The sequence below is a fragment of the Crocodylus siamensis genome, chromosome 4 (genome assembly GCF_052110815.1).
Source record: "Crocodylus siamensis isolate JL-2025a chromosome 4, ASM5211081v1, whole genome shotgun sequence".
Taxonomy (NCBI): Eukaryota; Metazoa; Chordata; order Crocodylia; family Crocodylidae; genus Crocodylus; species Crocodylus siamensis.
The window spans coordinates 115,139,883-115,161,631 of record NC_143398.1 but is presented as its reverse complement, the minus strand read 5'-3'; the positions used below and the strand labels follow the sequence as shown (position 1 = coordinate 115,161,631).

At 47.7% G+C, this 21,749-nt stretch overlaps 1 protein-coding gene across 4 annotated transcripts in view; it reads left to right on the top strand.

The window, feature by feature from the left end:
• The window catches only part of BID (BH3 interacting domain death agonist), a 33,357-nt gene extending 15,427 nt beyond the window's left edge, over positions 1-17,930 (top strand). For 2 of the 4 annotated variants that reach the window (XM_090043467.1, XM_090043468.1), the window contains exons 2-6: positions 10,471-10,539; positions 11,403-11,619; positions 13,077-13,213; positions 14,006-14,218; positions 17,012-17,930. In XM_090043467.1, the coding sequence (XP_089899593.1) occupies positions 10,531-10,539; positions 11,403-11,619; positions 13,077-13,213; positions 14,006-14,215 (573 nt within the window). In that variant the 5' untranslated portion in view covers positions 10,471-10,530 and the 3' untranslated portion in view covers positions 14,216-14,218; positions 17,012-17,930. Of the gene's footprint in view, positions 1-4,260; positions 4,282-10,470; positions 10,540-11,402; positions 11,620-13,076; positions 13,214-14,005; positions 14,219-17,011 lie in introns of those variants that run through there. The other 2 variants (XM_090043470.1, XM_090043471.1) reach the window with 2 other exon arrangements.
• Positions 17,931-21,749: the final 3,819 nt, after the last annotated feature.

Genomic DNA, 21,749 nt, shown 5'->3' with positions numbered 1-21,749 from the left:
GCCCAGCATTTAAATGTTTGATTGTCCTATAAGTATACTAGACTCCTTCTGTTGTTCTTTTAGAAAGTATTCCTGGCATCATTGTACGAGTCCAGGACAGGAATTCGTGTCCTGATGTGCTGTGATCTGAGGGCAACCTAAGATGGGTGCAGCTGACAAGAATGGTGGGATAGTGCCCTAGACAGCCTGGCTGTTGCACCATGAGTTATGATCAGTGTCTGAGGGTCTGTAACTCAATGGAGTCAGGGGAGAGGAACCTTGGCTTCATATTTCATCCCTGACTGTTGGCCTGTGCCCAGTGGATGGCTATAAGCTGTGGTGTGGAGTAGAACCAATGATTATCTATCTTGGAGTACATGCCTCCAGGAGACTAGAGTGACATGGGGAACTGTTCTGGATATACATGTGGGGAAACCACAGGTTGGCAAGGCCTGTTGGGAGCATAGCAGCTCCTAGAGCTTGTCATAGTCCCTGGCCCAGCCAGCAGCTGTCATAGGAGCTCGTCAATGCTACACCTGAATTCAAATTATTGTAAAGTGGTCTCAGGTGCTGTCCTCTCCATCCCCAGGGCTGAACCTGCTGCTGTTCCTGCAGAGCCTACGAATGGATGACCAGGCTTGAGTCTCTTAGCTCCAATTTTTATGCATGATCACTTTCTGTATCTCTTGCTAGTTGATCCATGTCACTTTAATCAGTGAATTATCACTTGCAAGGAACTGACAGTCTTGGCTCATGTCTGTGCTATAGCCTGTGGTACTCAGTTGGGTACTCGCTATCTGTGACTTCACTCTGGATTCTAATCTAAGTGAGACCTTTGTGCTTTTCTCTTTTTAAACCCCAGTTTGTTCATCATTTATGACTGTCAGACTTTCATCCTGTGTTTGCTCATGGCCAGAGTTACTGAGCTGCTCCACTTTTCTCTCCCAGTTTGTTTTTTCTTCCTACTGTGATGTTATGAGGTCATTTTCTTTTTCTTTTTTTTTGCTTTTTGTAGTCATTTTCACCCTCGGATTGTATATAGGCCGTGGTGTAAATTTGCAACCAGGATTGAATATACCTCGATATCATCACTGTAGAGTGACTCTGGAGAAGTTGTGCTGTGAGGAAGAAATCTCTTGAGCAGTTATCCCTTTAATAGCAGCAATAGGAACATGGTCAATAGGTCTCAAATTAGCTCAACAGATGCTCTTAGCTCTCTCCTCTAGGGTGGAATGGGAGAGGAAGGAGGGGGATTCTTGCCATCAAGTCTTGTTCTTGGGTCAAAAGGCCCAAGATATGGCTCCCTCAGAAAGAGACGGGAGTTTTGCATACTTCTGTGTGGGCAAGCTGTTGGATTGGCTTGCATCTGATCTCTGTCTATGCGCCTGGCTGTGCAGTTATTCTGCTACCCAACAGACAGCGCCAAACTCAACCTCAGAACAAAATGTTTGTGAGTTTTGAGGAAGACCATATCTCAGCTTTGCTGCTGGCCAGCCCTGAGTTCCAGATGTGAGGAAGCTTGTGCTCTGTGGAAATTCAAATCAATATCTTAACTTCATAGCTGGCTCTGTCCTCTCTAATTGCCTGAACCAGAACTGTAGACCCAGGCTTTGGAGCAGTTCAGGTAGGTGTTTTTTGTTGCCTTGTTATTTGAGCAAAAAAAGCAGAACTGCATCTGTGTAGTGGTTTCTTAATGAGGCCGTAAAGTGCATTTTCCGTGCCCCCCCCCCCCCCCCCCGGTCTTTTTTTGGTAAGAAACCGCAGCTGTGAAAGCCTCCAGTCTTTTTTTTGTTTTTTTTTCCCCAGGAGGGTTCATAATAAGACAGCTAAATTGCTGTGTTCTTTCTCATGCGCTGACGTGTTACAGAGCAGAAGGGGAAAGGGCCTGCAGAGTAAATGAAACTAAAGTCTGACAGGGAAGATTCCTTTCCCAAGTGGGATTATTTAATAAGAAATGGAAATGTGACCTGGCAGACTGAGGAGGACCCAGAGAACCCAGTACAGTGACTTACCTCATCTGGAATAAAATCCTTCCACAAGTGCAAAGGAGGTAAACGTGTGAAGGGAAAGAGAGGTCATTAAAACTGAACAGACTAAGCCCTTTCCTGAAGACCACAAAGTCACTAGGACCTCTGACAGACATTATGCTTAAGATGTGATGAACTAGTTAATTATGTCTTGAGTGGAGACCCAGCCACATGTTCATTTAGTTAACGGCATGGTAAAACCAGGAATAAGCCACAGTTATTACACAAAATGTGTAATAACTTTGTGGCTGGATCCTATCACACCTGTCATGGCACATGTGCCCAACGCTACCAGCCTCTGCAGCATGCAGGAGACTTTTAAGACTCCCATGTGCTCCAGAGGCCAGGAGGGGCTGACAGCTGATCAGAGCTTCCAGCTGGAGCACACCATGCACATGTGGCATGGCAAGAAGCACTGTTCCCACATCAGATTCCATCGCGCCTTTAACATCTGCTGGGGGCCTAAAAAAGTAGCTTTCTTAAAAACCGCCACCAAATATGCCTAGGTGGTAATGCTCACATCACAGCACATACAGAACTCATAATTTGGGCTCATTTTTGTACCCCAGGGAGGCAGAGAAGTCAAGGCTGGAATACTCCAGCCCTGGGGTAGGTGACAGGGTTGGATCAGAGAGCCAAGTGAGTTTGAGGGGCACATGCCTGTGAGCTCCCCATGTTGGGAGGAAGTTGGGTATAGGAAACACTGTGCATGCAGTGAAACTGCTACCAGGAAAGAGGAAGTGATTGCATTTGTTTCTATTCGTGCTGGTGAGCTGCTGCTGATCCTTGATTAAAGAGGTTTGAAACGGCGGTGTTTCTAGTGGACGTGTTTGCATATCTTGCTGGAGGAAGTGGTCTAAAGTGAGATAGGCTCATTCAAGGAGAGGTCCTGACGTCTTTGGCTGAGTCCAAGCATCACAAGGCTCCTGTGCCTCTGTTAGGTGGCATTGAAGGTGCTCATGAAGATGCAGCCTTGTGTGTGTGGGAGGTGTCAGGAGCACAGTCCTGTGGTTAGGACTATCAGCTCTGTGGTGCTGTTATACTCTTTGAGTGCCAGGAGATGCTACTTTGTCAGTGAGGATGGATACCATCTACTTGCATCTCTCCTCTCTCTGGTGACTTACTGCTTTCTGTATATACACTCCCGAGAAGTGCTTTCTGGAAAGCAGTCCAGTCCAGCGACTAGGGCTCAGGAGATGCAGATTTTACTCCCGATTCTGCCATTTGTCTCGTAAGGGACCTTGGGTGAATCACTTTCCTTTGCTGTGACCCAGCGTCGCCATCAGTGGAGCGGGGATGATGCTTCCTTTACTGCATGAAGAGCTTGGAGAAGTGCTAGGTGAGAGCTGAGTGGAAGTCCCCAGCAGTGCTTATGACTTCTCCCTTGTGAGGGAAGAAACTTTTGCTGCGTCTGTTATCCTTCAGTTGCAAACAGGGTGATGTACATCTTGTGTATTTCCCCTTGCAGATGACTGATCTGCAGTTTCAGTTTTCAGCTTTAAAAACCTCTTTTGCACATGAAGTGAATGTGGCAGGAGGAAGATAAGCATCCTGACAGAGGGAACAAAAAGCAGGCAGCACCCTTAACTGATACTGCTCTCCTTTATGGGAAGTTGCTCCTGTCTAGATTATATTTTTGAGAACTGAGACCCATCTGTGAAGCAAATGGCCCCGTGAGTGTCTAATGCTGGAGAGGATGAATATTCCCAATGATGACTGAGGCTAAAACAATGGCTCTTCAGAGAGCTGCCAGCCCCTTGGGGCACCCAGTGGGAGGGCCTGCTGGTCTTTGCTCTCTGCACAGCGATGACACCTCTTCCTTTGAAGAAGTTGTGGCAGTGGTGGTGGAGTGACTTTCCGTCATCCTAGCCCCAGTGAGTGGCATGTGTGGTTCCTCCTCCAGCATTATACAGCAGTCCTGTTTGTTCAACCCTTGGTCTGTGGGGCAATGCACAGCCATGAGTCAGACTCAAATGCCTGTGCAGCTGCAGCCAGGGCCGGGGCCAGGAGAGGAGGGTTAGAGCTTGAGGAAGCAGAGCAGAGATTGGCCATTGCCTGCGTTTGGGAGGGAAGCAGTTATAATTAGCCGGAGGAAGCAGTAATGGGTCATAGAGTTGAAAGGGGTGTCTCCACTTGCTGAGAGCAAGTGCTCCGTGGGTGCGTGCACATGCACACGTGTGGAGAGATTTATGGGAGCCAACTAAAACGAGGTCTGACTGCAAGCCGCCCATTGCTTCTTGCTGAGGAAGTTTTTGCATACTCGTGCTGAGAGGAGGTAAGTGTTTGCTGCTGTGCGTTTGCAGAATTTGTATTACCCTTCCGTGAGGGTCTCCAGGATCTTACAAGTGCTGACTGCCAGTGCTTCTGATGGTGACACAGGCTTTATAGCCTTGCGTCTATATCTAGTGCCTTGTAGAGCAGCATGTCCAGCTTTGGCAGGGCAAGAAAGAGGTCTTGTGGTGTTTTGTGTTTGATCTCATTCTTACTCAGAGATTTCCGTTGACTTAATGGTAGAGGGCAGAAGCTGCACATACAGAGATGCATAAGGCTGCCTTATAGGTGCAGTCCGAAACTCCGGACTGATTTAAGCCGGGGTGGATTTGATTTAAATCAAACTGATTTAGATCATGATTTAAATGACTGGTCAGGAAGTCTGGATTTAAGCATTGGTGGGGGGGGGTTCTACAAAAAGTGCGTTCTTGTTGTTTGATATCCTTGATTCATTTAATTTCTTGAAACTTTGAACTTTTAGAGAAAAGTAAGGGCTTGACTGTGTGTACACAAACTTGCAGAGACGAGAGGGCTGATTGATGGGTAGGTAATCAGGTCTGTTATCTCTCGTCTTCATATACCACTGTTAACAAGGATGTTATCTCTGGAGACCACAAACTCTCGCTACATACAGTTGAAGGAAGGGCATTTGTCCCCAAAAGCTCGCAAAGAAGAATTTTTCCAAATATTTAATTGGTCTAATAAAATATATCCCATCTACCCAAAGATCCTTGTCTGCCTGTGATCTCTGGAGACACAAATCCATGGTTTGAGAACTGAGACTAAGCATCTCTGTGATGCTTAATGGGATTTTCTAGACTGAGCACTGAGTCCCATTGGGTTGAATGGTTTTCTTTAATCTTTACTAATCTATAGAGGAGCCTCTGGGACCCCCATAAGATTGGGGCCCTAATATAGTCTATGGCCTGCTGTGACTTATTTATAAAACTTCTAGAAGGGTTACATGAATATAGTCTCAAATAGTATATAATTAGAAGTTATAATCCTTATTCCATGATATCTTTGAGTCTTAACATATCTTAAATTAAAGCTCTTTTATATGTGCTTTTTAAAAAGCAACTTAAAAAATAAAAATATAATTAAATAATCTGATTGAAATTAAAAATCCAGTGTTTAATAAATATATATTTAAATCCACCCTGGTTTAAGCTCATTTCTTCAAAAGAATTGAGGGTGCTTCCAGTGGAGAACAGACATCTTTTTCTCTTCTGTGTCTTTTAAGTACATGCATGTAAACTCTAACTAACCTGGTGACCTGCAATTTGCTTCTGTTCCTCTGCATGCAATCTGTAGAGAGGCTGAATGTTGTTTATACAAAATTCTGATTATATAAGGGTTTTGTAAGAGTTCCCTGGGGCTTTTCTATAGTGTGTGCCTTTTATGGAGAGGGAAACATGGTAAGACGTTAGCATTAGATGAACCAAGAACATATAAAGAGCATGGATTGTACCAGTGTGACTGCTTCCATTGCAGTTGTAATCCAGTTTCACAATATTTGACATAAAAGAGCTGTGGAGGTCTTTCCTAGCTACTGCAACACAAGAATGCACAAAGAAACTCTATGGGGTGACAGGGTCACAGCAGAGGAGACAGAGTTGTGATAATTTCAGCAAAATTTAGTTTTAATATATTAAAATACAGATCAAATTGGAAAATGTGACAACCATTCTTTACAACTGGATTAATTTGAACTTTTGCTTTCCTTTTAGCTCTGCCCCCAGTTCACTTCTACTGGCTTGTCTCCATTTCCTTGTCATAGAACATCAGGCTGGAAATTATTCAATGCAGAAGATGTAGATTAATCTTAAAGTCTCCAAATTCATGATCTCCAAGACTGCAAAATGAATGATCTCCCAGTGGGCATTTTGAGGATCCTAGTTTTCCAGCAGCTTCCAGCTCTGGCCATCAATGTGGTGCCCTGAGCATTCGGGAATGAAAGGGGATACAGCATTGCCTTTAATTTTTTTTGTGGGCCCAGTGGAAGAGGCGCTTTATAAGAGGGCAAGTTTTCTGAACATGCCGCCTGCCCCAGCCCTGGTGTCTCAAGCTGGTTGCCCTAAGCCAGGGTTGTCAAACTCATCTGACCCCAAGGTTCATCAACACTGCTGGGAACACCACGCCTCCCACCTAGCATTTCTCAGAGTTCTTTACAAAGTACAGGAGGTATCGTTACCCCCCACTCCACTGAGGCTGGTCTGCAGGCTGGACCCAGACTTATCCCCTGCGCACCAGCCTCAGCCTTGCTGTGCACAAAGCACGTGGGGCACATGCTGCTCGTGGCATGCCAGTTGAACCCAATGTTACATGCAACACATGGAGTATGGGGCATGGGCTGGACATGACACTGCCAGCAGCTCATGTTCCAGACCCCCTGCGCTGTGTGCAGTGCCAGGTCCAGCCCATGCACTGTGCACAGTGCACGCCCTGTGCCAGCCCCATGTGCCACATGCATAGCAAGCCCCAAGACTGGTGCATGTTGCATGGTACAAGTGGGGCTGGGTTGGCCGTGCACGCTGCACACAGTACAGGGCCAGCATGGGCACGCACTGCATGTGGCGCCCTGCTGGACTGGCCCTATGTGCTGACTTCAGCATGGCCTGATCCAAAGCCAGTGCCCAGTGCTGCAGGCAAGGTGTGTGGCACCAGGTCTGGGGCTGGGCATGGCACTTGAGGTCAGTCCAAAGACCCACGGGCCAGAACATGTGGCTCCACAAGCTGCATCCAGCCTGCAGGCCACATGTTTGACAACCCTGCCCTAAACTGTTACTTACTCTTGGTTGTTTAAGCAGAGACCTCTAAAATTTATCATTGGCACTCAGCTCTACCAGGGCTTTCCAGTGTAAGCCTCTGGCTAATAGGGCTTCTAATTCTTATGTCACCTGCCAGTTTGTGCACTGTTCATAGCCTTTGACAGAGTAAGCTGTCATCTACAGAAGCATAGGCCTCTCTGAACCGGTCTTGGGTGCGGTGCCTTCTGCCTGACTTCGACTAGCATGGTTAATGGTTTGGGCTGCAGAGTGGAGTGAGCTGTCTCCCCAGACCCGGCTCCTGTGACTCACTTGTGTGCCGGGAAGTGGGGGTAGGGAGTATCCTCACTTGTTTAGTCATGCCTGCCCTCTCCACTGCTGCTCAGACTCATGTTTTGAGCTCTCTAGGGTGGAGTGGAGGGCAGGCTGGGGGCAGGGTGGAAGGAGAAGGACTCCTGCACTTGAGTCAGAAGGCTTTCCCCGAATTTCAAGCGGGACTGGTGAAATCAAGCCTCGGGCTTTCCTAGGAAGTACAGGATACGTGGCAGCCTCTGGGGAGAGGCGCTGCATTGTTCCATCCTTCACTGCGTGGAAGGTCAGGCCAGTTGCTCCAAGCAAACTGGGGTTCGTCCTCACCTGGCTGCACTCACACTGACGTGCGGGATTTCCCTCCTCTCCTCGTGGGCGGCCTGGCTGGGGAGGCACATGCGGATCTGAGCACCCAGGTGGGCCTTGCTTGCGCGCAAGCAACCGTGCTGTGTAGCCATGCACCGGTGCACCGGCGCTGGTGCTGCACTTGCTGTCAGTGCCCCCAGGTCTCCTGAGGGAACGGTGCACAAGTCTTGCTGCCGCAGTTCAGTCAGCTGCTCTGATCTTTTTGTTGTGCATTGTGGGATGTCTGCCCTCCTGGGCATGTGGGGTAGGAGGGGCTGAAGGGTGGCAGTGGCCCAGGGATTTGGCCCAGGTTCACACTGCAGACGGGAAGAGTTACCAGCCTGAATGGAGGCAGCACGCGGGCTGGCTGTTGCCCAGCATGGGCCAGGCAGCCTGGGTGGAAAACACCAGTCTTGTGGCAAAAGTTTTATATATGTGCATAGGAAGTGGTGAGGGACCGCACTGCACTGAGAGCCCGAGGTCACGGTGCGGTGGACATGGGTGCCAAGATAAGTGGGATGTTAGAAAGCTGCCTTTGCACAGCACCCTTCCTTCCCCGTGCCCTCAGCTGATACAATACAAACCTTGTGGGAGTCCAGGAAGGGATAGCAAACATTGCAAAAGAGGTACTGCTAAGGGGATACTAATCACTTCCTTTTATTCTGGTGCTCTTGATGCTTGTGGGGTTGTGAGATGGGCCATTTCCAATGGGAAGTATGTGCCAGCCACAGCTTTGTACTGATGACCAGAGAGAGCCAGGTTCCTACCTTAAGTGATGTAACTTGAAGGTCTGGTGAAGATGAAGCAGCAGTCTGTAGATTTGATAGGAGCTAGCATAGCAAGTTAAGTTAGTCTTGGGGTTTAACTGGACCTCACGGGTGGAAACAGCTTCCCAAAGACACTGCCTCAAGTAAGCTAGCACCTTTTGGCTTTTTGGTAGTGGTGATCTAGCGTGGGGGGGTCAAACATACGGCCCGCAGGCTGGATCTGGCCCTTGGAACTATTCCATGTGGCCTGCAAGTCGGCTCGTGGGAGCCAGAAGGTGGAGGGGCCCCTGCTGCAGTGTTCAGGTGCAGGGTCCCTGAACCCTGATAGACAGACATGGCCATTTCAAATGGCTCCTGCTGCTGCCTGATTGCAGCCCCCCCCCATGCATGCCTCTGGACACCTGCTCCATGCTGCCCAGCCAGAGCCCTGTGCCATCGCATGCCCCTGGCTCTACACTGTCATCTGGCCAGAGAGCCACGCTGCCACCCAGCCTTGGGCCCATGCTGCTGCTTGAACACAGCCCCCTACAGTTGCTTCTGGCCCCTTGGATCTGGCCTGGGAGGTGCCTTTGTGGTCTGGGGGAGGCTTTGATATACACCTGGTTTAACTTAACAGTGCAAGACAGCTGTGATTTTGAGTATTTCTGTGAAAGTGTTTGTGTGCACACTTGGGGATCCCCCACCACTTTTTAGCCTCTGTGTGTGTGGTTCATCTTTAAAGGTTCATTCTAACTTCAATTGAAGGGACTCTTGTTGTGGTCTTTCTTTTGATTTTGATACTAACTGGTTTCTACTTTCATTTCCTTTTGCTCACATAATCACTACAACGCTGAGCTTTGGTCACCACTTTGCCAGCTCTGATGGGACAGCATGTAGGCGAGGGATTGTTGTAGTAAAGCAGACTCCAGACTCAGCCTCTCATCACTGTTTGGTGTCCTCCTTCCACCCCCTTCCCATTCCAGGATAATGTGCATCTCCGTCCCAGGCAGCACCTTCAACAAAATGGGCAGGGAGCCAATCGTGTTAAAGACTTAGTTCCCTTCTCAGCTGACAGTGGGGTCCAGCCAGGTTGCATCAGATGTGCACTGTCTGTACTGGGAAGTCAGCATACGCCAATGCTACCTCTGCAGCATCTGCTCTTTGGGCAAAAGACTTAAGTCTCCAGGGTGCTCTCAGTTGTGGCACCATTTATCCATGTTAACCTACGTTAAAATCCCCTTCTTGCTCCAGCAGGGGAAGCTGTAGGTGTGTGGGAGACTGCCTTTCTCCATGTGTTTCGATACTAGGTGGTGGGTTGGTTTTCCCCTAGCAGATTCTCTGTGGCTCCTCTGTGCTATGAAGCATCGGTTTAAGTGTTCTTGGAGGCCCTCGGCAGGACACAAATAACTTAGCTCTCAACCAGGCCAGGAACTTCTCTGTTGGGTTATTTTCTGTTTGCCTGTGTTTTTGTGTGCGTGCGTGTGTGCGGTGTGCCAGTGTGTTGAGAGCTTCAGGCACAAAATTGGTCAGTGGATTTATTTTAAAATGCATCAGGTGAAACAGGTGTTGCAGAACTAATGGCAACTGCTCTTCTTAGTGCTAGGCTGCCAAAATTATCCTTGTGATGGGCTGCACAACATGGAGAAGCCAAGAGGCAAGGCTTGCTCTTAAATAGCTAAGGAGAACAGACCTCTGGCTTTGCTGTCGTCACAGCCATTATCCGTTAGCCCTCAGGCTCCTTTTGCTCCCATGCACATCCATGTGACAGGAAGGCCAGAGCCCCTGGCTCAAGGAGGATAGAGGTGCTATATCCTCACAGCTCTACCCTCTGTACCCCTGAGCAGGAGCCTCTGTGCTGGACCAGCCTGGTGTTCACAGCCTTACCAATGACTGTCAGACTGTAATGGGGAAGCCTGCCTGAACATCCCAGGAAGACTCAAAGTGGGGCCAGGTTGCCAGCCCAATGGGGCTATCTGAGCTGAGGGGCTTGCAGACACATTGGCATTCTCTTTTTTTCTCTTGTAGGAAGAGAGCTTGTGGGCAGAAAGCAACGGGTGACACAGCCACCCCATCCCAGCAGCCCTCATGGACCAGGTCAGTTCCATACAGGCTGTGCCTCTCAGTGCTACACAGCCAACTTCTCAAGACCGCTAGTCACCTCTGAGGAGCCCTCAGCTTTGGGGTCCCAACTGAGGCCATTTAAAGGGCCTTCATTTTAGAAAGTGCTGACTGATCCCTACTTTCTGGATAATTCAGTTTTTGCATTCAGCATCACTAGTCATTATAAGGCAGAAAGTGCATTTAGCCTTTAAACATTAGGAGGGGAGCCATGTCTGTGCCCTTGTTTCATAGCTCCTGGTTGTAGCTGAGCTTTTCAAGCACTACATTTCCATGCCCTCCTGTGGCCATATGTGCAGGCAGAGTGCTCCCTGCCCTGTGAAAAGGACAGGCCTACATGTGTGAGGTCATATTCAAAGTGCTCTGCCTGACACTGTCCCAGCTAGCGGCCACAGTCATTACTGACTTGGCTGGGCCCCTTCACATGGTGGCATGAACAGGGAGGCTTGTAACTTCAGAGTCTGTTCTTCAGAAACGCGAATCCTCCCTTAACATTGCTTGTACTGAACGGGTGTCTGTTTATATCAAGAAACTGCATAATTGATACGCACACTAAGAGGCTGCTAACCTTGAATTTGGGAATGTGGGTGTGCACATGTGGTTCATCTTTAATGGTTCACTCTAACCAGGCACGTCATCTTTGCAGCCCAGAACGCACAGGACTGTGATCCTCCACCACCAGTACGTGGAGCCAGGGCAGTCGGACTGCTGCCACGTGACTGCGGTCTCACTGGGTAACATGAGTCAGGGTTTCTGAAGGAGGTCACAAGGCAGCCGTGTTCATGTCAAGCCAGATTGCCTCCTTGCCCATTGGTTTAACGCTGACTGGTTATTTCTAGCACACATGCAGCGATGGATTCGGCCAGCTGGAGAGCCTCCTCCTGTACTTCTTCCTGGACAACTCCCAAGACTGCGCCTTCAAGGAGAAGCTGCAGACTCTGAGCTGCAGACACGCAGTCGAGTGTGCGTCCCATATAAGACCCTATTCTTTTTCCGATGACGGAGAGCTTCAAACAGATGGGAACCGTAGCGGCCATTTCCAAAATGGCGAGCCAGGTCAGTGCCTTTGCCCTCATATGCACAGCTTGTCTCTTCTGTAGCAGACTGACCCAGAGAGTGTTTTCTCCACTGGCAATTGTTTTGTTCTTGATGCGGTCAAATGGGGGTTGTTCAGCTGGTGTTTGGCACCTGTGCCTTTTATTTCTAGACCACTAATCACAGGCCTTGGGTGGTTTTTTTTTTTTTTGTTCCCCATCGTTCTGGTATGTTAAAATGGAGCCTGAGGCTAAGGCAGTGGTCTTGCTTCAAGCAAGGGGTGTGCTCCCTGAAGCCTTGCTTTGTGCCTCGGGAAGTGACTGGATCAGCAGTGTAAGGATGCAGGCAAGCACCTGGGACACCGGGGGCAGGGGAGTGGCAATGGATGGCTGCCACTGCTTGTGATTTGTGATTGCATGGTAGCCAGCAGCTGCCACTCTTTGCCCCCACACTCGCAGCCCTTGTTTTTTTTGCTCTGCCCTAGTTGTGCCACTGGTTTGGATATTTGGCACGTGCTTCCTAGTTTAGGAACAAGGACTTCAGGAGCTGGCCTACCAAGCAAGGACTCCTGGGGCTGAAGCTGGCCCCTTTTGGTAGGCTTGTATGGCGGGCAAGCGATGTGCAATGGCTAGTGGAAAAATAAGGAATGGTAACAGCAGAGGGCTGTGATGCAGCGACTTTCCCCCTCCCTCCAAGTGCCATGAATTACACCTTGGGCTGTAATTTTATTTAGACTGGGATGCTGAGCAGGGTTGGGTTATGGCTCATTGCTTGGACAGATCATCTTTTCAGAAAATTTGGTCCTGCAGTATGCAGCACTCAGCCCTCATAATAAGCCTTGAACTCATGTCCCAGAGCAGCATCAGGGGAAAGTTTGCAAGGCAAAGATGGTGCATCTAGAAGAGATGTGAGGTAAAAGCCTGACTGAGGTCATAAAAGATCATGTGGATTTTGTTTTTCCTTCAGGGACTATGAGTTTATGAGAAGCTGTGTCTAGGCTAAATTTCTGTTGAGAGGTAGGTAGCCTTGTTAGTCTAAAGGCAGGGCAGCATAGCACCTGAGACCAGGTCAGTTGCTATGACTGGCTCAGACACGCACTTTTTTGGCAACAGCCTACTGTCAGGTGCTATGAATAGTGCACAAACTACCTAGCAGGTGATGATATTGCATCTGAGAAAAAGCTCATGCCTCTAAGCCAGTCTGCCAAATTTCAGTTTGATAGCTATGTGTTACTCTCTGGCAGTGCCATCTGAGTGGTGTACATTTCTTCAGAGCTGTTGTGTGGCACTAGTGTACTCCCATTAAAGAGCTAGTGTGTTCTGCTCCTGAGGTGGCTGACATGCTGCATACAACAGCTGATGTGAAGTGGTGCTGTGTGAAGCTGACAGCAACAGTCTGTTGCATCTGCTTGTTTACACCAAACTTAATTTGGGGACAACCGCATGTGAACTAAATCCTGCTTCAAATCTTGACTTTAGGTTCTGAGATGGGGGAAATTTACCAAATCATTGGCGCTCAGCTGGCTGAGATTGGGGACCAGTTGGCTGCCGAGATCGAGGCGGGACCAGTAGATGATCTTGTGCAGCAGTTCCTGAATGCAAATCTCTCCAGTGAGGTAAATTAGTGCCAAGCAATTCTTCACTTAATAAAAATGGCATGGGTCCCTCTAAATGTACTCAGCAAAGTCATTTTGAAACACTTCTTGTGCTGCATGTGGTCCTGAGCAGATTTCTTTTACAGCTCTGCTGGGTGACTGTCAGATGCACTGAGTGCTTGTAGTACTATGTGAAACAGGTGGAAATTGGACCCTGGGCAAGGGTCAGCAGTGGCTGTACCTCTGCTCCTGTCACATGCATAGCTGAGCCTGTGTTTTAACCAGTATAACCAGTGACATGCGTTTGTTAGCCCTGTGACACTACAGGGCTGGGTGCTGCAGCAGAACCAAGCTCTCCTCTTGTTCTGGAGACATCAGACCCTCCTTCTCCTCCTTGGAAGGATCTAAAGCTGCAAGTTTCTGTTTGCTTCCATGGGGATCCATTGTCCTCTTGGGACCATGTGTATAGGCTTTGGCTTACTCAGCCATTTGTGTCTGGGATGAGAAGTTTCCCAAGCCCTTTTCTGCTGCAACTTATGGCATCTTGGGGGTTTACCCTGCAGGCCCTTTGAGGCTGGTCAAACCCTGCACACCAGTGGCTGAGCAAGAAGGGTTGGAAGATAACGTCAAGTCAGCTTGTTTCTGTTAGGGTTGTTGCAACCTCTCACTCTAGGTAAGCTGAAAGCCTGCTCCATTCTGGCTGTGTTGCAAAGGGAATTGAGATAGCAGCACAGCGGGGAATGTTTGTTGCTGTCTTGGACTATGTGGAAACTGGTGCCCTTGTGACACAAGTCTTCCTTCCTCCTGGCACAGGAAATAACAAGGTGTCTGTCTCAGGTGGTGGAACAGCTCCTGAAATGTGTCCCCTCAGACATGGACCAGGAGAGAACCCAGCTGGTGCTAGCAATGGTTTTAGCCAAAAAAGTAGCAAACAACATGCCATCCCTCCTACAGCAGGTCTTCAGTACCACTGTGAATTACATGAACCGGTACTTCCATGACTACATCCGTAACATGATCTGACAGGTAAGGACCATTGTGCCAACCATGGGAGAGTCCCTCAAAGACCATAGCAAACTGGGCACAGGACTTTAGGGAATGGTCCTGGCCAGGTAGAGGGCTGGGGGTGACCTAGTATGGCTCTTCCATCTTACAGCAGCTGCATGTCTAGAGAACATGGGGGTCTATCCACTGCAGCATAGGCACAAGAGCTGGCAATGGCTGCAGTCTGTCTGCTGAGATATTAGTGCTGTTGGCAACTGAGCCAGCCGCAGCCAGAGGCATAGGTAATTGGTATGGAGGAGGTGACTCCATTAGCCATCTGCAGTTCTCTCTCATTTAAGTCAGACTTCAGCACAGTGCACTTGGCTGTGAGGGGGAAGTACAAACAGACAGACACCTATTCTACTACCAGTTTTTCTGGCAGTGAAGAGCCTAGTTTCAGTGCTGACACACATTCCCATCCTAGGTGTTTGTGTGTTTGATGGTTCAGCTCTGTTACACCCACTGCTGCTTAGCAGTGAATGAGTAGGAGAATGTCATGTCATGAAGAGCAACTCAGTGCTAACAGCAATAAAGGAAGAATTGACACAGGCAGACAATGAGGTTGAAACAGCATCTTTCCCAGTGGGGTGCTCTAACCCCCATGCCACAGGGCAGGCATTATCCCCAGACTGCTCCAGTGCTGTGTCACTGCCCCTTGCATTGGCTAATATAGCTGGAGGCCATGCAGTGGGGGGGAAAATCTCTCTCCCCCTAGGAATATGCTCCCTCCTGAGAAGTATCCTTCTCATTGAGCCAGCCTATGGCTTGTTCTCATCCTGACTCCATGTATCTCCCCCTCATGGCTGCCTAGTGCTCAGAAAGAGCCCCAACGAAGGCCCTGCATTACACTAGCTTGTAGCATGCTGGTGGAAATAGTGTGCTAAGAGGCTGGAACGGTGTAGGTGCAAACTCCCTCTGGGGGAGCAGGGTTAGAACTTGAGTCTCCAGTTCCCTGGGCAAGTACTGTAGCCCCTTTGCTGTTGGTGCTAATAGGTGTAAAGGCTCCTGCTGTGCTCTTTCCAGGACTTGGGCTCAGATAGCACAGGCCAGGCCGACTTGCTAAACTCTCATTTAAGTGCAGCTGAGGTCTCAGATCTCAGGCCACCTGCCTGCTGACCCTGAAAAGCTGCAGCATAAGGGGCTAGATGCACGAAGGGATGTAAAAGGCTCCAAAATTTAGCTAGTGAAACTTCCCTGGGAGCCTAGCGGTCTTCCTAGAACACCTTGCTACTCAGCTGTCAGGCTATCTGAGCCCAGGGCAGAGGGGCTGGGGTGTTGCTTTTTAATACAGTAGCTCCCTGGTGAGTGTATGCACCCAAGAGGGCAAGGACCCAATTCAGTTGTTTCCTCTGCTTGAAGGAATCTGAACTTGCATCTCCCTGGAAGGGCCTGAGACCTCAGCCAGAACAGTAGAGTTCATTCAGCTGAGTCTCTTCTGTGAAAGCTGTTCTACATTGCATGGTAATACAGTGAACCAGGAGAAGTGACACTGCGGTCTTGGCCTTGTAGGGGCAGGGAAAAAATGACATTCACCTAGGAGAGGGCTAGTTCCTGATTGCATGAACATTTTAAAATAAGTAAAACGTGCATAAAAGGAGGAACCTCTGCCTTTAGCATGGCGAGAACAGTGAGCAGGAGGCAATCAGGAATGGAAAGCCTTAGACATACAGGCCTTGTGGCTCTCAGTAGGGTCCCTCTGCCCAATACTTCCTGTTGTTACCTTAAGCAGCTCCCCACTCACCATGCTGCCAGCCATGGCTCCTGCACTGTGGGGTGGACTGCTTTGTCACGGGAACAGATTCCATGACAAAGGGAAGTTGGGCATTGCAGTCCTCAGTCCTCTTGTGAGGTTGGCCCATGGCCTAAAAGAATAGGTCCTCTTGGAGGAATGCCACTAACTTACCAGTACATCTCCCAGGCAGGTAGGTTACTGACCCACCTGCTCATTAACTGCTGGTGGTTCTTATGCCTGGAACAGAACTGTGACTTACCCAGGTTTGCACTGTATCTGCCAAGGAGCATCTCTGGGAGGGACCTGAAAATGCACTGTTGCTCTAGTGCCAAACCTGCCTAGAGGAGAGGCATCTTAGCCTGCAAAAGTACATTGGTCAATGTGAGCTGTAATGGCAAAAGGACAGTCCCCAGTGTAACTGCTGCTACTCAAGAGGGGGCTTGTTCTTCCATCGGGCATTTGAAACTCCCATAGACAAGGCCATAGAGCAGTGGTTTTCAACCTGTGGTCCACAGACAGCCCCCTTGGGTCTGCAGACTGCATCTAAGGGATCCATGAAAGATTAGTATGATCAGTCAAAAGTAAGTGAATACCTACACTTACTATTTACCTACACTTATAAAATACAAAGGGGTCCACACCTCCATTTGAAAATTTTAGGGGTCTGCAGAAGAAAAAAGATATGCTGTCAGAGTAACAGAAATCTGGTGTGCTGGCATGAAGCATACTAAAGCACTGTAAATTGTTTCATTAGGATAATGAAAATGGGTTGCAGGGAAGACTAGATCACAGACAGCAATGAAGCATTGGGAGCCTGCCTTAAACCTAAACTCTTCCCTTTTCACAAAGAGGTAAAGCAAAAAAGGGTTTGACAGAGTCTTTCTAAAATTTCTCAGCTCCCTTGCTGTTGACTGGTGTGACCTGCTCCTCCTCTGGCTAAGCAGAACCCCTCCTAGAGAAAGACAGTGTGCACCCTTCTCAGTGAAATGTCCTGACTTCTTGTCTTTGCTAACCAAACCACTGTCTTGTTTCTGTTTCTCTAGAGCTGGATGAGAGAGAAGTTGGTGCCGCTCACAGGCCTGGAGGGGTTTACAGCCTAGAACTCTAAAGGACTTGTTCAAAAAGGACCACTCTTTGTGATTCCTGTTGAGAGACACCAATAGAAACCCATTATTCTGTTCTTAGACTTTCATAGAGTAGCAAAGCAGCACCAGTAGTTTTAGCTGCATGATTGTTCTGCTGAGACATGTAAGACTAGTGCTTGCCCTTTCTTTTTACCAAGTATTAAAAACAGTGCTTTTTACAACAGACTCAGTGCAGGTGCAGATCTTTATATCTCAGGAAAAAATGCCAGTTGGCATCACGCTCAGGTGTTCCTTGAAGCTGAACCTAGCGCAACTCCTGTGCATGAGGGGAGGATGGATGTGTGAAGTCTCAGCACATTTCCAATGCATTACCAATCATCTGGGCTCTAAGTAGCTGCATCATCCTGAGTTGAAGTGGGAGTGAGCAGCTATGCTGCAAAGCCTTTCCCAGACCCTGTTTTTTTCCTGATGTTTTACTCCCCTGTGTGTTAAAAGCTTGTGCAGATATTTGCTGCTGCTGGAGCAGTTGGTGTTTCTCTTTTACCCACAAATTTGTGCCCAGATAAACCAAGCTTCCCAATCAAGGGAGAAGCAGGTTGTAAGATGGTCAGACTGTATCAGGGGGTGAACTAAGCTGCATATACTTGAGCAGAACACACTTGAGCTTTATGTGTGGCCACTTACTGTAAAGAGAGGGAAACTAGGAGGTTGGCGCTTCTTTTCATCCTGTTAAGCACCTCTGCTTAGCTTACTGGAAAGGCTGTCTCACCCTGAAGTAGTAGTTCTCTATAAGCTAGGCCACAACTTCTACACTGCCTGTAAATACTGTCTTTAATCTTAACTTAAAAATAAAATTGTCAGCTCTGCTGTAAATGTAGCTGTGGAACAGAGTTTGAATTTGCAGAAGCATCTGTCTTTAAACCATGCTTTTAAGGTACTATTAAAACCACTGTCCTGAATCCCCAACTCCCTCAACTTATTTTATGTTCCTGCATTTTTTTAAAGGCTGTCATGGGTTTAGATCTATGGTAATAACGAGTGGCAGATTTTACAAAGGGAAGTCACCCCATTTACTGGCACTGAATCACATTTTTCCTAGGACTCCCTGCTGTTCAGGCACCAAGTGAGGGGAACAAGGAACGAATGGATGCATTTTAGCAGTAATGAAACTAAATGAAAAAGTCTGCTATTTAAACCTGCACATTAACTGGGGTGTGATTAGATGCAGGTTACTGAAGCACCTTTCTGGCTATCTGCTATCATCCTTGGTGCCTATAATGTTCTAGGAAATTAATACAAGAATAGTCCACACTAGGTTGGGGGTTTTTTTTTGGAAAACCGTACCATTTATTAAAGTGCAACCTGGGGTCATGGTTTTACACTGGTGTCCCACTGGGGAGGAAAATGTACATACCCCCTTCAATTACGCTGAATAAGAACCAGTGGAGCTGGAGAGAACTCCTTTAGTTCTGGAAACACTTTTATAAACCAAATGGCACAAGAGGCTTCAGTTCCCTGCTCTTCCCCCTCCCCCCGTAGTGTGCTGCGCTTGCATATTAAAGGAACAATCAACCTAAAACAGTTCCTTGAGTAATCAGCAACTGCTAGATGTCAGGACATCTTTTCATACCGAGTCAGCCCAGCCCCAGAGCCTGATATTCCTGCAAGGCAAGTGACTGCCATCTTATTTCTGTAAATGTAGTGGAAGATAGTCTCTTAATCCATGGACATGGCATTTTGCTTCTTGGTTTGTTATTCAAGGGGCAGTCTTGTAGTCCAGGTAGACTTTTAGCCTTTCATTATTTGAAAGGGAGCTTACTACTGTGAAGCTGGAAAACCAGGAGGAAACCCCTAACATGCAGCAGCAGTATAATGCAAGCTTTCCAGCCTGCTCAGTCCATATGGCCACTGTCCCTCACCCTTCCTCTCTCACCAACTCACCTACCCACAGCACATCAAGAGGAGTTTCTGATACAAATTTTAACTACAGCTCCCATTTCTTTTACAGTACAAATTCAGGCTACTAACTATGAGGGAGCAAGTCACTCTGCCTAAGAGACCTAGAACAGGCTAACTGTAAATAGAAGGTATGTTAAAGTCATACAATCCTTTAGAAAGAAAAAGTGGCCAGGAACTATATAACCAGCATTCAGTTTTCTTGGAGATGACGTATATCAAGCTGCTGTAGTTATCATTACCCAGCTATAACTAATCAACAGGTCTCTATCTTAACCTTAGCAGATGTGACAGCAAACCAAGAACAACTGCTTATAACTACAACAGTGCTTTAGTTACCTGCTCCAATATGCTATGTTCAGTAGCTGCCTTGTGAGAGATCTGAGAACTACTTGGATCAGAAAAAATTGGCTTGTGCTTCAGTTAAACCAGACTAGCCCTTTTCTGGTAATACCTCAGTTGCACTCTGAAGCACAGTGCCAAAACAGCCAGACTCAAAGCAATGTCAATGTTGCCTCTCATTGCCAAGAGTGCTACATCTCACCAAGTCTACATGCTGCCTCTGCTCTCAGCCTTACCCTCCTGGAAGTGAACAATACTGACATTCCTCCCCTCTGTAACCTGCAGGATAGGGGAAATGTGTAGAGGAGAGAATACACAAGTGAATCATTCAGCTAGATGTAATCCAGAGGGACAAGGTAGAGAGAGTCCTTTGAGGTTTCATATTTAAAAGGAAGAAGAATAAAAGCCAACTCTACACTTGTTTTGGCAGCCTAACAGTGCAGGGGAGCACTATGCTAACAAAGCTCTGGTGGAGATGCATTTATGCCAAAACCCTGCTTTTGGAGTTTTGGCTTGTTTGAGTTCATTGATGAAACTGCATTGACAAAAAAGTGCTTTGAACAGTGTGACACCTACTCTGAGAGGGTTTTGCTGCTATGATAACAAGGCTAGCAAAACTTAAGTGTAGAGAAGACTTAAGTATTTGGAAGGTATCATGCTTCTACTACTATCATTTATAAAAATGCTAAACTTTGAATTTCATTCCTTTAAGACTAAGTCTCTCATTTTTATCAAGGGTAATAGAGCACTACTTTTCTGTGTGTAAGGAGATGCTTGAAAGAAGAGCAACTGGATTGTGCTAACTTGTGAAATTCCTTCTCTAAGCAGAGACAGCAGATATTCTAACAGCGAGATGTTCTCTAGATGGAGGCTTGGAAAAAAACAGCCTCTTGCCCTGTTTGTAACAGTAGCCCTCCTCACCCTTCTTACTCCCATTCCCCCACATTTGCAGTCACTTTGTGAACTTATCTGCACATTCAAAGTAGATGCAGCAGATGGTGATGCTAATTTTCCTCACCAAATTAAGAAAGAATTCCTCTTCTACTAGGATGGTCATCCTAGTTCTCCAAAACAATGTCATTTATGTATTGGTTAAACCTCAGCCCTGGTAAGCATCTATTGTTATCTGCAAAACTAAACACTTCCAAAAGTAATTTCTAGCCATCTGTTGGGGGTTTTCTACTCAACAGATAGAGGCAGCTTGAGCAAGTACCTGAATTCTTGTCATTGTAGCTGGCTCCAGTGAGCAAACATGCATTAGAAGTCAGAAGCATTGGGTTCTATATTCCTGGCCCTATCACTGAAACCAAATCACTTGGGCACCTAAATCCTCTACTGGATGTACCCCCAAGTCCAAAATTGTCACCCTGAAGTGCCAGCTCAGCCACTGCCCAGCCCTTGAGGCACCTAAACTCCACACAACTTGACATTAAAGTTCCTCAGGTGCTTAGGTCAAGCCCAGAACTGCCACAGCTCTGCTCAGGGCTGAGTAGCTTGGTACTGAGGTCACACCTAATCTTTCCTGAGGTGGTAGGATGCCAGCTTTCTGGATCCAAGTGCTGTAAAGGACTAATCTGGTAGGTGATCTCAAAGCACATCTTGCACACTCGCTGCCAGAACTGGGTACTTCACAACTCAGGGGAGGCAAGGAGCATATCCCTATACCCTAGTGGCCAGGGCACTCATTGGGGTTGCCCCAGGTTCTGGTCCCTGAACTGTTAATGCATTTTCCCATGATTATTTAATGGACAGAAAAAGGGAGGCACCTACTTCTCTTCCTCCACCTGTATTTTGTGAGAACAGGTTAGCTTATGTGCTAACTCCTTCAGAGAGGTCACAGCACTTTAAGCTTAAGTAGAGGAAAGTGCCTCCTTGCAGCCCGATGTAGGGGTAAATCAGACCCTGCCTCGTGTATTTCCAACTTGTAAAGCAGGGCATCCTTTCAGTGGACATGCCAGCTGGTGAAGACCCCATTCCTCAGCCTCCAACTCTCCCCAGGTACTGACAGGGAGCCCTGGGGCTGCAGATTCTGCTAAGTGGGAAGATCTGCTAGGGGCATGGAGGCACCCTCAAAGTCAGGCCCTGCAATCCTGAACATAGGAGTGGAAGCCCTTCTTGTGGATCTGACTCCAAGGGGTTAGCAATTTTATCACAACTTAAGGATGTGCAGCAGACAAGGGTAAAGAGAAGGAAAAAAAGAGTTCAAGATAGAAGTTTCGTTAAGGTAAAGTCCACTCTGGGACATATTTTGAGGCACTTAATTTTGGAAAGGAGGAAGGGGAGGTCCAAGCAAAACAAATGGTACTTTAACAGAGCATTGTATGAAATCAGGCAACTAGTGTCTCCCCTCTACCAATTCTAAGAACTACACTACCAAGAGATGGTGAGCACAACTTGG